The sequence below is a fragment of the Ruditapes philippinarum genome, unplaced genomic scaffold (genome assembly GCF_026571515.1).
Source record: "Ruditapes philippinarum isolate M1 unplaced genomic scaffold, ASM2657151v2 ctg619_1_1_1_1, whole genome shotgun sequence".
NCBI lineage: Eukaryota > Metazoa > Mollusca > Bivalvia > Venerida > Veneridae > Ruditapes > Ruditapes philippinarum.
This window is the reverse complement of record NW_026855813.1, coordinates 262,827-278,371: the sequence shown is the minus strand read 5'-3', so window position 1 is coordinate 278,371 and position 15,545 is coordinate 262,827. Positions and strand designations below refer to the sequence as shown.

The window sequence follows — 15,545 nt, the reverse complement described above, 5'->3', positions numbered from 1 at the left end:
GAATAACCTCCGTGTAATTTACTCACAAGACTGGTAAGTCACAAAAGCGACCAGTATACAGTAAGGAACTAACTTAACGTTAAAAATCGATAAGTTCAGATAAATTTGAATTATACTGAGTTGTTATAATTATATAAGGCCCAAAAGCAAGAGATAATTCGCGATTATGACAACGCTATTGCTTTATTCGCACACGAGTTATAACAACAACAACAAGAACAGAAAACGAAACGAAAATAATCGTTAATTACGTATCATCTGATGTTAGAGAATGTAATATGATATTGAATATTTTATTAATTTCAATCTTTTTGTGTTTAGCACAACCCGGTCCATGCTTCTAATAAATTAAATGATGAGAATATTATTTTTCTCAGGAAATTATAATATTTAAATTTCGGATAGTACAATATTCGGATACTTAATGTGTCCAGTGATTTTTCTCACTTAATTGGGAAGAGGCCTTAGCCTCTTGATTTTGGGAAAAATTATCGCTAAAATTGCTTATTTGGGAAGAAAAAAGCAGGTTTAAGTTCAGATTTTTGGGAAAACTGCATGATTTTAAAGAAAATTTCAATTGGGAAGAGGCCCTTTTTCGGAGTCTGTTATATAAGCAGGAAAATCACTGGTGTCTTATGGACCCTTGGTAACTGTCATTCATCAGAGCATCACAGAAGCTTGATATTTTGTCAATAAAAAAGAATTAATGTGAAATATAACTATATAACCCCTATATATTTAATATTAAAGCACACTGGGGTGGCACTGAGTCGTGACTTGCCAACTCTCACAAATTCGAAAACCTAGCTAAACGCCGTTTTCCGGTACTTTCTGTACATAGCTCTAGGGAATTCACCTAATGGAGTGTAATAGCGAACTCTATGTTTCCGGCCTTTTTTTAAATTAAATTGAAATAAAAGAGTTATTTCTTTATAAGAAAATAATTAAATATCATTGTATGAATAATTCCAGACAAAAATAAAGTTAATACACAAGTTTACGCAGAAAATAACCTTATTTACTATGGAAGATTCCACTACGTAAGTTTGAATTTTATTGATTTTCATTATAAACAATTTATTTTTTTTGAATAATTTGCAATAGATATTAAACGAATATTGATAATTTTCAAAAACATCATTTTTTCACCTTAAACGGTTAAATAATGATAGAAATATCGCGTTACTGTGTTATGTACTTCATTTGGTGTAATTCCCCAGAGCTAAAACGGTAACGTACCGGAAAACGGTGTTTAGCTAGGTTTTCGAAAAGGTCAATCACATGTCTATCTCTATGATCCTGCATGTTTGATATTTGTGGAAGATCATAAAGTGTAAGGGCCACAACATAGGCCTAAACAGTTTACCAGTTATGCCTTAAACAATTTATCAATATATAAATAAAAGACTTTAGAATTTGAAAATCACAACTAAGTGCCTCCCCCCAGACTAATGTACTAAGAAATTAGAGTGTTAACCCTTTCCCTCATGAGCATATTGTGAAAAATGGCTATTTTCACTGAAAAGCCTCCTCTTACAAGTTCAAACTTGCTCAGTCTTAAATTTCCTGATACCATGGCAACGAGGGGACATCTCAAAATTGCCAAAAATCACTATTTTGCCTCGATTTTTTCCATCAAAATTTATTTCAAAGTGCTGCAACTTCTCAAGGGATTGAGATAGAGTCAAAGGCTTTTCAGGGTTGGTTACACGTAGAGTTGGGTACCGCCAGAAAGAAAATACCACGGTATACCACGGTTTTTTCCTAAAAACCACGGTATAAACCACGGTATACCACGAATTTTCATTGTACGCTATAGGTTAATTTTTATCTCTAAAATAAGTATCAAGGTAGGCTGGTATAGAATTTCAAATATTAAATTTAAGCAGATCTATAAAATACAGATTAATCAAAGCATCATTTAACTTTTTTCAATCAGGTACTTTCGCATGTTGACAATCATGAATTAATTGGGTCATGGATCAGTTCTTGTTTTTTTTTATTATTACATATTGGTCTCTTTCAACATTTAACAATTGTTATATAAATTGCATAGTTAAAATGGAAAAATAAAATGTTTTATTGCTTATTGATTAATAAAATAATAGGTCAAATGCACGATAGTATTTATTTGTCGGTTAATTTTATAACAGAGTCCCAGCTGCTATTTGTAAATTTTTTATTGCAAGGGCTAAGTATTTAATTAATCTGTGTCAGAAACCAAAACAAACATGTACCCCAAAAGCAAATTATAATTATCACATAGAAAACAGCTGACCATGTTACTGCTTAATTAATATTCATTAGTTGAACGAACATTACTTTTAATCCAGTTTCTTAAAAATATCTGTCATATTTTGTGGTTCGGATAGGAATATCCGTCCCGAGGTGACCCGCCCATTGGGCGGTAACGAGGCTTGCCGAGTTACCGCCCATGGGCGGGTGACCGAGGGACGGATATTCCGATCCGAACCGCAAACATATGTCAGATATTTTTTCTTGCATATTCTACCATATTCCATTATATTTTAAATTCTTTACCTTTATTTTCAATGAAAATTTATATCATTACAACCGTATCTACTTTCATTCAGCAACGTATGAATTACAAAATCATTCATAACGGTAAAATGACGTCATCTTTATCGTGCCATTGTACCGCACGCGACTCATCTGGAACCCCCCATGCCAGATGAAATTTCCGGCATTGGTAAAACTAACGGAAACGCCAGTCTGATATGCAAGAAACGCCGTTCTATAATTAGTTAATTGCTATGCGCATGCAGTAAGTGCGTGACGTAAGGAAAACCCCTAGCCTGATTGGTCGCTATTTATATAAATACTTAAAATAGTAACACCCTAATTTTATGCAAGGAATGCCCTCATGAATTATCAAATTTTACTATTAGTTTTCGTATCAAATAAGCGATATTTGGACAAGGAAATGTAAGTCGACAATTCTTGCTTCTTCAACTGAGATCATGCAAGTCGACAATTCTGGCTTACATGCGGTAATCGATAAAGCATTCAATTTTCGCTAAGAACTTAATCGAAGAATGATAACAGTCGGTGAAAGCTGTTTGCAAAAAGGTTAACTCAAAGAAACATTGACATATACAACAGAAAAAGTTTTTTTTATTTAGTACATTTTACGGATCTGTAATTGCTTTAAATTAGAGCTAAAAGTACCGGTTTTCCAGGTCTGTACCGCGGTACGTACCACAGATGTCTCGGACCGTGGTTTACCGGTATACCGGTTAAACCGCGCACCTCTAGTTACACGTTACCTTATGATCGACCTGGGGTCATGACATCCCCCTTCTGGCAACCCCCTGATTTATCTTTTGGATGGGGGACGGCGCCGAAAAAGTGCTCACTTTTTTAAGCAACATTTCTCAAACGAAAACATGTGTTTGGGGCCCAAATAGGACATTTTTTCACTATTTCAGGCCTAAAAAAAAGGGGGGGGGTCGAAAGTGCGTTGTTTCGCGTATATATGAGGTAAAGGGTTTACAGAACACTTAAAATTTTAGATATCACCGTCTAAACACTCAAGATATATAAAATATATGTATTAATTACAGAATGAGATTGAAAACTTTGGAAACATTTTTGGCCAAACAATTAATAAACATATTTTGTTTTTCAATCCCATCCTCCTCCAATGGATGAGGCATATGGTTTTTTAGCATCTGTCAATTTAGTCTGTCCTCTTTTTTTGTCAGGTCCATAACTGTGTCATTTGTGGATGGATTTTGAATTGGCATGATTGTGTTAAAGCGCAATGGGACATTGGCTCATTTAATGGAACCAATACTAAAATATGATTTGTAACATTTAATACCATTGTTGCCATAGGTTGACAATTTACCCCAAAAATTTTTTAAATCATGTAATTGTGTCATGGCGGTAAAATAGACATTTGTACCAGTGGTGAACCACCAGCCAACTAATCTTTATCCTAAATTTAATCCTTAGTTTGGTCAAGTTTTTATGGAAATTTATTATGTAATTAATAAATTTTTTAAATCCATTATTTTCTGATTGCATGCTATCTTATCTTGTACAGTACGGTCCTAATGGATAACAGTTACATGTAATCCATAGTTAGTAGAATTTATTACGTTAATACCTGATACCTTATATAAATGTCATTTGGTATTTTTACTGTTTTCTGAAATTCTAAAAACGTCCACGTTCATGAACTGTTGACCGGTCAATTCTAAGTTTCGACTTTTTCCCTCGTGTGCTCTGACGTCATAAATTACACGTGACGTGACATAGTATTAGTAAAAAGATTTTTAATATTGAGAAAGTTTAATTTGTAACATACATGTATTTGCAAAACTCTTAAAGCCAAAACTATTTTCTTGTTTCTTTTTTCTTCTGCAAGCACTGTTAAATCAGTAATTGATCAGGCCTTAGGCAACATTTCAAAACAATATCTCCTCCATCTCAGGCCAGCAGTTTGACTGTTCCCAAATCACATATGAAATAACTGTATAATGTTTTGTAAATGTTGTTAAGTAAAATAAGATACACATAGAATTTGCTATTTTTATGTCAATAAAAATAGTTAATGTTAAGAATCAAAGAATTCTTGCAGTATGGTCAGTTAAATTAACTTTGCAGTATGCTTAAGCTAGTCATATATAACCCAAAAGCAGGAATATATTGCCAGAATCATTAGAGATCATATGTATGACTTTTCATAATTATCTAAATAGCTACAAAATGATTTGTTAAATGGTTCTTTTAGCATTAAATATTTGTATTCACAGAGCAATTAAAGTGAATGTCATGTGGAATTGAAGACTGTTTCCGTTGGACGCACAGACTTTACAGTTATGAGTAGAGTAGATGCCAAAGTGGTGCTGCTAGGCAAATCTTACGTCGGAAAAACTTGTCTCGTTAACAAATATGTTCATCATAGATTTGATGCAAATCTTCCTTACCAAAATGTGGGTAATATTTCTTACATCTTTATGGTATTTCACTCTTAAACCAATTCAATTTCTTAATGGCGCATGCTAAGGTTACATATAATCAGTATGAATAGCTTATCATAGAATTTATTTTTAAATTTTACATGATCTTAGAATATGATAACAGAACTATTTTATTTAGCGGGGAAAAAAATTGTGGTCGTGGACCTTGTGTTTGAGTAACAGTTATCTGCCCTTAGCAGCCTCATTGCAATTAAAAAAATTTGACAAGTGAAAATAAGATTCTTCTTGAAAGAGGTCTATAAAATTTGCATGCATTGTAAAGAGAAAAAAATTACAAGATAAGGAAAAAAAGATTTAATGCAAGCAAGACTGTGAATATTAACTAAACAAATTTTGTGTAAAAAGACTAATACTTTGATGTAGTATAGTATGTAGTTCAGTTAAAGTTGACACCAGTCCTAGAATTCTAGAATTATTTAACAGATTCTCACCGATTCCCCCATTTCAACTTTTACTTAGGAAAACCAGATATCACATTTTCACTCATTACCAAAAGAATGATTTTTCTGTATTAAAGTATATATTAAGTTTCATTATCATTGCAGACTATAGGTGCGGCCTTTGGCTCTAAGAAGGAGACAGTCGATGGAAAGCCAATAGTTTTAGGTATATGGGTAGGTACATGTTCCATATAAAAATTTGTTTCTGCTATAGTTGCTACAAATACATATTAATCTTAGCTCTTCTATGAAGCTGAGTCAGTAAATTTTATGAATTATGTTTACATCTTTTGGATCATTAGTTAGATTTGTGCATTAGAATCCAGAAGTCCTGGATTCAAATCCAATAAAAGACACTGCTGTTTATTCAGCAAAAAATTTACTCTACCTTGTTTCACTACACCCTGTGTGAGTGGGGTATTTCTGTGGTGTCATAATGTGGGACTCCATTAACAGAATCCCCAGAGTGTTAGATACATTTGTGTATATGGATAATTATAATAAATAATAAACATAACACTTGTATGAAATTTAATTCTTGAAAATCCTGGTCTACATAATAAAAGTTCATATAAGGAAACTTAATAATAACTATAGTAGGACTTAGACCCACAATCATATGTATGTGTGTGTATGTGTGCATTGCATGCATGCCATCCGCACATGAGGGCACAAAAAGCAGCTTTTTCTGTTGAGTATGGACCCTGGACATGTCACCAGTCATGCCAATAAAGGTTAATTTAGAAGCATAAAGTGGTGATAATTACATCCTAATTTACTTCTATGGTGTTTTAGCAAAAGATATGAATTTTGAGCTGTACGGCTGTCATTGATCATTGAGAACCTTAATTACAGTAGTGTGAGACAATATGAAATGAGGTAAGCCCTTCCCGCAGTCAGGCATCATTTTAACCATGTCACCAATGCAGACTTCTGCATCAGTTACAAGAATCAATGTATTAAGGATTGTTTTTTAAATGGCTGTATTGGTATACATGTATACTGGTATACATATTACAAGGTCTAAACTTATAATTATGATACATAAAGTAAAATGCTACTGTTTGCACCCAGCTCAGCATTAAATGTACAAAATGTGAGGTAATTAGCAATTAAGAGGAGCTTGTTTTTGTGTATACAGTATACATGTAGGTAGATCTCTCAAATTAAAATAATATCATAATAATTTGTCATGTATGTTTTCATGGCTATATTAACTTTTAGCATGCTGATTTTATGTTACAAGTTTGCCATGTTTTGAAAGTAGAACAGTCCATTCAAATTGTTTTAGCAATTTTAATATATCAAAATAATTTAGCAAACAACAATATAGTAGAGCCTGGTCAGACTACATGGAAGTCTAGGCTTGCCAGGCTCTATACAAGTGGCAATGGCTTATCACTTCCAGTTCTAACAGATTATATGGTTAATGCTGTTTTATTATAGGATACAGCAGGACATGAGAGGTATGAGTCAATGACACGGATGTACTATAGAGGGGCTGTAGCCTGTATTCTATGCTATGATATCACAGATAAAGGAAGTTTTGACAAAGCTAGGTTCTGGGCAGGAGAATTAAAATCTACACAAGAGGTATTTATCCTAGTTATTATAATATTTCACATTTGTAACGTTCCATTTCATTGGATAGATGTGCAGTGCACAAGAATGGTAACTCTGCCTTGCATAATTTTGGAGTTATAGCCCTTTGTTTATTTTTATACTTAAAACCTATTAGAGATATCAACATGAAACTTTATAGGTAGATATATTTCACTGGGTTTAAGTGCAGTGCAAAAGAACCATAACTCTACCTTGCCTTCTTTTGGACTTATTGCCCTTTGTTCATTTTTACACTTTGAACTTTGTCCGGGACATAACTCTAAAACTATCAGAGATATCAACAAGAAACTTTGTAGGTAGATTGATCTCATTAAATAGAAGTGAAGTGCAAAAGAACCGTAATTCTGCCTTGTTTAATTTTGGAGTTTTTTTCTTTTTGTTCATTTTTACACTATGAACATTGTCCAGGACATAGTTCTGAAAGTCTAATAGATATGAACTAGACACTTTGTAGGTAAATAGATCTCATTGGGTAGCTGTGCATTGCAAAAGAACCATAACTCTGCCTTGCCTTATTTAAGAGTAATTGCCCTTTGTTTATTTTAACACTTTGAACTTTGTTCAGGACATAATTCTGACACTACCAAAGACACTTTTCTGTGTCCAAAACCTATTTGGGGAGCATCACTCGGTTCAACCAGCTCTTGTTGAATTTTGTTTCCCTGTTCATTGACAATCTATTGACAGTATGTTTGGCTGTTGTCACTATTCCACAAACTTGAGTCTATTGACCTTTTACATTAAATGATTTAGTTGTAAATTGTTAACACCTGACAGTTGTTGAACTTTCAGTTTGTTTCACTGTTTGATGTTTTTACCTGGCAAGCAATCAACATGTTTGTTGCAATTAGCAATTTGATGGTATTACCTGACAATCATTTCAACATGTTGGTAGCTTTTTACTAAAAGATGTATTTCGTTTAAATTCTAGGATTGTAGAATATATCTATGTGGTACAAAGAAAGATATTGCAGATGATAATCCAAACAAGCGGGAAGTTGATAAAAAGGTGGCCGAGCCTCTAGCGACAGGTTCGTGACTCTTTATATCATTAGAGTTCTGATTGTAAAACATTTGACTAGTGTTCAAAGTTTAGTTCTCCAAGGTTTTCAAGTAATTAAATTCCATGTTCTTTTATTTAGAAAACTATATAAATCAAATTTTCTTAACAAAATGTTTCAATTCTAAGTTAGCTAAGGAAAATGAAGTGGTTGATGCAGACAGTAAAAATAATGTTAAAAGAGATACTAACATTTCTTTTGTTGACAACACTTCATAATGATCAGTGAGTTCATTTGCTATATTAACTTAGTACAGAGGCTGTGCTTTGTTTCAAGATCATATAACTAAACTTTAGCCTTTCCATAATAGAAAGTTTGACCATATGATACAGATAAGAGGACTGGTACAGTCTAGTATGTCTCCACACTTTTGACATAGGCCCACTACCATTTTAGCCACTATTTAAAGACTTAGGAAGTAAAATGAATCTGTTGGTCTTAAATGCTCTCTTATACACCATTTAATGTAGGATTACATGGTTTTAACCCTTGGAGCACTAGCAACAGATCAAAAAAGGCAGTGCCCACAGTATAGATTCTGGCCAGCCTGCCCATCAATCTAGACTGACCAGGCTATATTGATGGCTTTACAACTGTGATATTTTAAATCTAAACTTCCTTGGAACATTAATGTTTCTATTTAATAACATTGAAAAATCTTTTTTACTAAGTCAGTAAGATGAGTGTTAAAGGAAGATGTTTAGTTTTAACAAGAAATACTTTATATTTTCAGATTTTCAATGTCAGCTCTATGAAACCTCTAGTCTTACTGGGGAGAATGTAGGTAATTATTGTACTGTTATATATTTAGCTTGAGGATAAAATTTGTATGAAGAGCTTTCCTACTCTTGTAGGCATTTGAATCACACTTTGAGTCTGCAGGCTTAGCTGGCTAGGGAGGTGATAGGTTTAGTAATCCGGGGGTTGCTGATTTGATCCTCAGGTGTGGGTGAAATTTCTCTGTGGTCTTTGATTTTGAGTCATACAGTAATTTGTCTCTCACTATTGATTCAGAAATAATGTGAGATTAGCAGGCAGTTTCTTGCAGAGACATTATTAATTACTGGTTAGTTATCCAGGAAAAGCTGGTTAGGTGGACTATCAACCGAAATAAGACCAGTGTTGAAATTGGCGTTAAAAACCAAAACAATTAGATTTACAAGTAAAGGTTTTGTGCAATGATCCATTTTCAACACTCAACAATACCCATAACTCTAGAATGAACTTTCACTGAGTTATTCCCCTTGTTGAACTTTGATTTTGATGTGCATTGTTTGTTTCCACAACAAGTGAAAGTAATTTGTTAGAACATCAGATTATACTTGTGATCATAATCACAGATCATTGTCTGAGACCTATTACTCAAGCAAGGGTTTTCAATGGATTATTCCCCTTTGTTATCCCCCGCCGAAAAGGCAGCGGGGGATATAGAAATAGTCTCCGTCCGTCCCACCTTCCTTCCGTCCGATATTTTTGTCCGTAGCATATCTCTAAAAGAATTTGAGTTATCAACTTGAAACTTCATAGGTGGATAGACCTCATTGATTGAATCATAATTTTTGAGTTATTGCCCTTTGTTATTTTTCAAAATTAATTTTTGTCCAGAGCATAACTCAAAAAGCCTTTGAGATATCAAAATGAAACTTCATAGGTGCATAGATCTCACTCAGGAGGTGTGCAGTGCACAAGAATGATAACTCTACCTTTCATAATTTTTGAGTTATTGCCCTTTGTTATTTTTCATACCTAATTTTTCACCCGAGTGGAGCATAACTCAAAAGTGTTTGAGATGTCTACATGAAATGTCATATGTGGATAGATTTTATTGAGGAGGAATGCTGTGCACAAAAATGATAACTCTTCCCTGTACAATTTTTTAGTTATTGCCCTTTGTTCTTTTTCATACTATTTTTTCCAGAGTTTATCTCAAAAAGTATTTGAGGTATCAACTTGAAACTTCATAGCTGGATGGATCTCATTGAGGAGGAGTGCGTGCACAAGAACGATAACTCTACCCTGCATAATTGTTTAGTTATTGCCCTTTTTTTATTTTTCAAAATTAATTTTTGTCCAGAGCATAACTCAAAAGGCCTTTGAGATATCATTATGAAACTTCATAGGTGCATAGATCTAATTCAGGAGGTGTGCAGTGCACAAGAATGATAACTCTACCTTTTATAATTTTTGAGTTATTGCCCTTTGTTATTTTTCATACTTAATTTTTCAATTCAATTTTTTTCTCAAAAAGTGTTTGAGGTATCAACTTGAAACTTCATAGGTGGATAGATTTTACTGAGGAGGGATGCAGCACACAAGAATGATAACCTACCCTGCATTATTTTTCAGTTATTGCCCTTTGTTATTTTCAGCCATCAGTATTCACATAGGTTTCAAATCTGTAATCACTATAGCCATCAGTTTTCATTATCAAAAGACCTCTTAAAATGGAATTATTCTGCTCTACTACATATACATTCTTCCAATGAGCAAACACATTTGGCGGGGGGTGGCCATGTTGACATGGCTCTTGTTATATTTGAAAATTCCTGGGTAAAGTTTTATGTGCAAGGCATATATTCAATGAATTCATTTCACACATTATTAGTCATATACATAACCATAAGAAGTATTTTGAAAATTTTAAGATTAAGGTTTCACTGCAAAGTGCGTCTTCACAGCTACAAACATATTCATTAAGAAACTTCACATATGTCATTTTCCATGAGACAGTACTACATAACATTATTTCTTTTCTGATATATTTTTGGTGAGGGTAAAAAAATACCTGCGTTATCCAGGGCCTTTCTTAACTGTCAAGCAATGTGAATAGTTAAGCAAGCTTTGTTACACACAGCTGTTTGTTTAACATCTCTATGTGTGCTCAGAACTTTATGCCTAAACATTGATTAAGATAAGGTGTCTGGTAATGATGTTTTCCCATCAATTTTTATCAGATGAAAACATTTATGATGGCAATTAATATGATACTGTTAATTAATATTTATGAAGTTTTAAATCAATTAATATTCATAAAGTTTCATAAAAGACGTTATATCTTTGGATTAAGGACTTTGGTAAAATGTTTGTAATATTTTGTTATTTTGTGTAATATTTTGTTATTTTGTACATTGCAGATGAACTGTTTAAACAAATAGCAAGAGATATTATAGAAAAAAGAGAGTCTGCAGCTAGAGAAATCAGAGGTAAGTATCTACCATATAACACTTTATATTCTGCTAAATAAACTTTTTGCATAAGGTGGACAAAAATCAGTACCTGTAGATTAAAGTATAAAATAAGAGTTTAAAAACTGATCAGACTGCATATACTTTGAACAGGTTCCTTACTTACAGCTAGTATTTAAAAGTTTTACAGGGCATGATAACTAAATTGTGATATTGTTGTAAGATGTGTTTGTCCAAACCAATGCAAATATTGTGAAAATATACAAAACAATGCAACCAATATAACCGTTGTTAATGTTTACAAAACTAAATCCAGTATTACCATTGCAAAAGTTTACAAAACTGAATCCAATATTCCAGTATAATCATTGTAAAAGTTTACACAGCTTAAATTTATATAACCATTGTAAAAGATTAAAAGTTTAAAACCAATATAACCATTGTAAAAGTTTAAAAGTTTGAAACCAATATAACCATTGTAAACATTTACAAGGTTTTAACCAATGTAACCATTGTAAACATTTACAAGGTTTTAACCAATATAACCATTGTAAACATTTACAAGGTTTTAACCAATATAACCATTGTAAACATTTACAAGGTTTTAACCAATATAACCATTGTAAACATTACAAGGTTTTAACCAATATAACCATTGTAAACATTTACAAGGTTTTAACCAATATAACCATTGTAAACATTTACAAGGTTTTAACCAATATAACCATTGTAAACATTTTCAAAATTGAAACCAGTACAATCATAGTTAGAGCTTAAATATCTGAAAGTAACTTAATTGAAAAAAAGAAGATATATTGCTACATTTCAGAACAAGAAGAGACTATAAACTTGTATACCGGACGAGATTCAGACAGACAAGGTTGTGCACTGTTTAAATGTTGGTCTTGACATAGAGAGATTTAAATGAGCTAATCTACAATTTACTTTTATAACGTTTTATCATTAATAATTGTTTTTAAATGTATTTTATTACCAGTGCATTTTCATTTTTAGGTCTAAACAGGAAATACTGAAAAGAAATAGTCCATATCATAATATTGTGAATATTAAGGTTTATGCTTCAAAAAATGTTTGTTTTTTCTTTTTTCGATAGAATGCATGAGTTTGGTTCAGAAATTGTAAAAGTATTTTCTTTTAAAATGCAGAATATAACTTTGAGATTTTGATGCAATTTGAGGAAATCATTTAGATGGCCATACATGAATGGTTATAAATTTGTACTGTAATTGGTAAAATACATGTTTGTGATATAAAAATTACACCAAATTGAATGAATAATGTTTATATATGTCTTATAACGCATGTAGCACATGCACAGAATTAAAAATCATTGCTAAATCAACTTATAATAGAAGTTTAATATTTTGTAGGGAACATTTAAGTTTGTTTTAGTATTTAATTCTTTTTAGACAAATGTATTGTTATAACTCTCTACAGATATGGCTAACCCATTAGAATATGACATCAACTTGATAATGTCCCTGTTTATACAGTTTGTAAAATTTCAAAATGTAAAAATCTAATAATTGTAATAATTTTTGTACCATTTTTAGCTTGACTATTCAAAGCATAAAGAGTACAGGTGCCGATGTTAGCGTCACACTGTAGTTAAATTTTTGCATGCAAGTTGGTATCTCTAAAACTAATGAAGAAAATTGGTTGAAACTTTACACACTTATTTGAGAGCATAAGAGGAGGTCACTATTAAAGGTCTATAACACTAACATGGATTTTGACAGAATTATGCCCCTTTTTTAACATATAAATTTCTACATTATCCAAGCTCTTGTTTTGCTATCATGCTCTGAGAATAATTAAAGGCACAGTCCTATGGACAGCTCTTGTTCAAATTTCTCAAGATGTAGCAATAGCATGTCAGAGATGTGATTTAGAAATTTTAGGAACATCTGTATTTGATTGGTCAGAGTATATGCATTGACCAATAAAAATCCTGGAATTTGAGACAGAGTACAGAAAAAAGTTTCATAACCTTAGGGCCAGGACTATTTTTACAATTTGTCACTGTACACAAAGAAGAAAATAACTGATGTAAAACTGGCAATAAACACTGGCTGTTCTTGTTTACTCCCTCTGATAAAATGGATAAATATATGCATTGATATTTTCAATTCTTATTATGTTTTCTTTTTATATAATGTTAAAATAACATTTTGCATACACTAACGCAGCAGGTTTTGAATGTAATCTTTATCCATATCAATTGATACACTTTATATGACTTCATGAGCATCATAATGACGTCATCCAGTATGTAACTCATTCATAAAAGGCACCAGAATGATATCATATAAACATAAATATATGAGAATGAAGATAGATTTATCTAGCACCCAGGTAAACACTACAGTTCAGTCTGACGCTAGTTTAAATTGTTAAAAAAATTATTGAAAATGAAAATTCATACAATACTTTAAGTGAAACTTTTCTTAAAATTTTGTTTCTATTTTACTTGAGCAAGAGTATGGTGCAAAATAGAACAGCCAGATATGAAAATTGCAAGCAGAAATATTCTCGGTCTGGAATTTCTTCCCCTAACATTACATTAGTAATTGAAGGCAGGGAACCAGACTAAAATATTCTCTGCTTGAAAAAATAGCATTAGTGATCTCCATTATTGTCTCTGGTAGGAATCATAATAATTGTCTGAGCAGTATTTATTGGCTTTTTAATACCAGTTTGTTGTTTTGGTACAAAACAATTAACCACTCAAGCCTACAGCCTATGTGGTCATTTCTTACTCAGAATGCTGAACAGGTGTTAAATAGCCAATAAACACCGCACATACTGTTATTTTTTCTTAATTTGATTATGATCACTGTATTTAATTTAAAGAGGGAGCATTTTGTTATTTGTCATTTTAACTGGGTATTTTTACATGTGTTTACAATAAAGGTCTCTACATGAAATGGTACATATCCATCCCAGTCATTGAATTTGAATTACTGGCCCGAATTCCAGTTTTGAATTTATTCTACTAGATATTTAACAAAATTTTCTTAAAATTTACACTGGCCTGAACTAATTTTCACTGGCCATGGGCCACTGGGCCAGTGCTAAATTCGATGACTGCCATCCTATCTTAATCCATTTTAGAAATTCCACCTACATAAATGTTCATGTGTTATTGATCATGACCTTCAAAATGACCTTCGGTTTAGCTTGTCCCTATCAGCATCGGCATAACACTGGGCAGCTTCATGTCTCATTAACTATGAACATCAGTGGTTCTACTCTGGTGCCCTTTAGTGCCTGAAATAATGCACGGACAGGCACCTGAGGACTTCTACCTGCAGTAAAGCTAGAATGTCACCATATGACCTTTACAGTGTTAGTGTGAAGTAATCCCCAACCAAAAACAAACAAAAAAACCTACCGATAATGTTAGTCTTGTAGTACTATTCAGCATGTGTTATAATACCCAGTAATCTGATTCTTTCTTTCCAAAGATTTTTTGCAAATTTGGAAATGTTAAAGTACACCAACACATTGTTTTATATGTGAGGAATCATTCTAAATTTGTGTGCTTTTGTAAATGTAATTGAATTGATTGTCTTAATATGTTATTTAGATTAATATTGTTAATTTGCAATAGAAATTTGAGGTTTTGTGGTATTGTTTTATTTATAGTTTAATTTACTAGTCGATATTCATGTCACTTTATTTATGCTCTCGCTAAAAGTTTTACCCGTAAAGAAAACATGTTATAGGATTTCATAGATATAGCTCAAACCTGGATTTATGCCGCTTTAACCAGCATAGATATTGTTGACTATTGTAATTTGTAAAGCATTTGGTACATTATGATGTGTACAAAAAAAAGTCCCATTGAGATATCCAGGTTGGCAGCATAAGATAAAATATTTAATTTTTATTTATACTTCTATGTATGTAAGAATGCATTTTTTTTCTTTTCTTTTCAAACATGCATAGTTCATTTATAATTTTAGTCAGGATCATCTGTATCTTATGTTTGAAATAATAATAATAATAAGTAGAAATTTTCTATGAAAAAAAAATACACAGAGCAAATTGTAATAAATGCAAAGGTTTTGTAGCAGCAAAATTTCATGTATGTAATAAAAAGAAGAATTTTTTGTTATCTAAACTTATTATCTAAAATAAAGTAATGTTATGCTATTTTTTTCACATCTGAGTTAAATTAGCAATTTATTTCCAAAAGATTGA

The 15,545-nt window shown here is 32.2% G+C and overlaps 1 protein-coding gene across 2 annotated transcripts; it reads left to right on the top strand.

The window, feature by feature from the left end:
- Positions 1-140: 140 nt before the first annotated feature.
- On the top strand, positions 141-12,322 carry LOC132744480 (ras-related protein Rab-24-like). Of its 2 annotated transcripts, XM_060733202.1 has the most exons (8): positions 141-273; positions 4,782-4,961; positions 5,555-5,623; positions 6,896-7,042; positions 8,004-8,103; positions 8,867-8,917; positions 11,268-11,336; positions 12,148-12,322. In XM_060733202.1, the coding sequence occupies exons 2-8, from the start codon at positions 4,848-4,850 to the stop codon at positions 12,225-12,227; spliced, it is 630 nt and encodes a 209-aa protein (XP_060589185.1). In that variant the 5' UTR covers positions 141-273; positions 4,782-4,847; the 3' UTR covers positions 12,228-12,322. The 2 variants fall into 2 exon arrangements, with proteins under 2 accessions (XP_060589185.1, XP_060589186.1); XM_060733203.1 differs by lacking the exon at positions 141-273 and having other exon boundaries at positions 4,831-4,965.
- Positions 12,323-15,545: the final 3,223 nt, after the last annotated feature.

What these genes read in the sequence shown, in the direction of transcription:
- LOC132744480 (XM_060733202.1), top strand. Translation starts at nt 4,848, where the DNA reads ATGAGTAGAGTAGATGCCAAAGTGGTGCTGCTAGGCAAATCTTACGTC. An exon ending in CAATAGTTTTAGGTATATGG is followed by an intron (nt 5,624 to 6,895) that starts GTAGGTACATGT and finishes GTTTTATTATAG; the next exon opens with GATACAGCAGGACATGAGAG. An exon ending in TCTTACTGGGGAGAATGTAG is followed by an intron (nt 8,918 to 11,267) that starts GTAATTATTGTA and finishes TGTACATTGCAG; the next exon opens with ATGAACTGTTTAAACAAATA.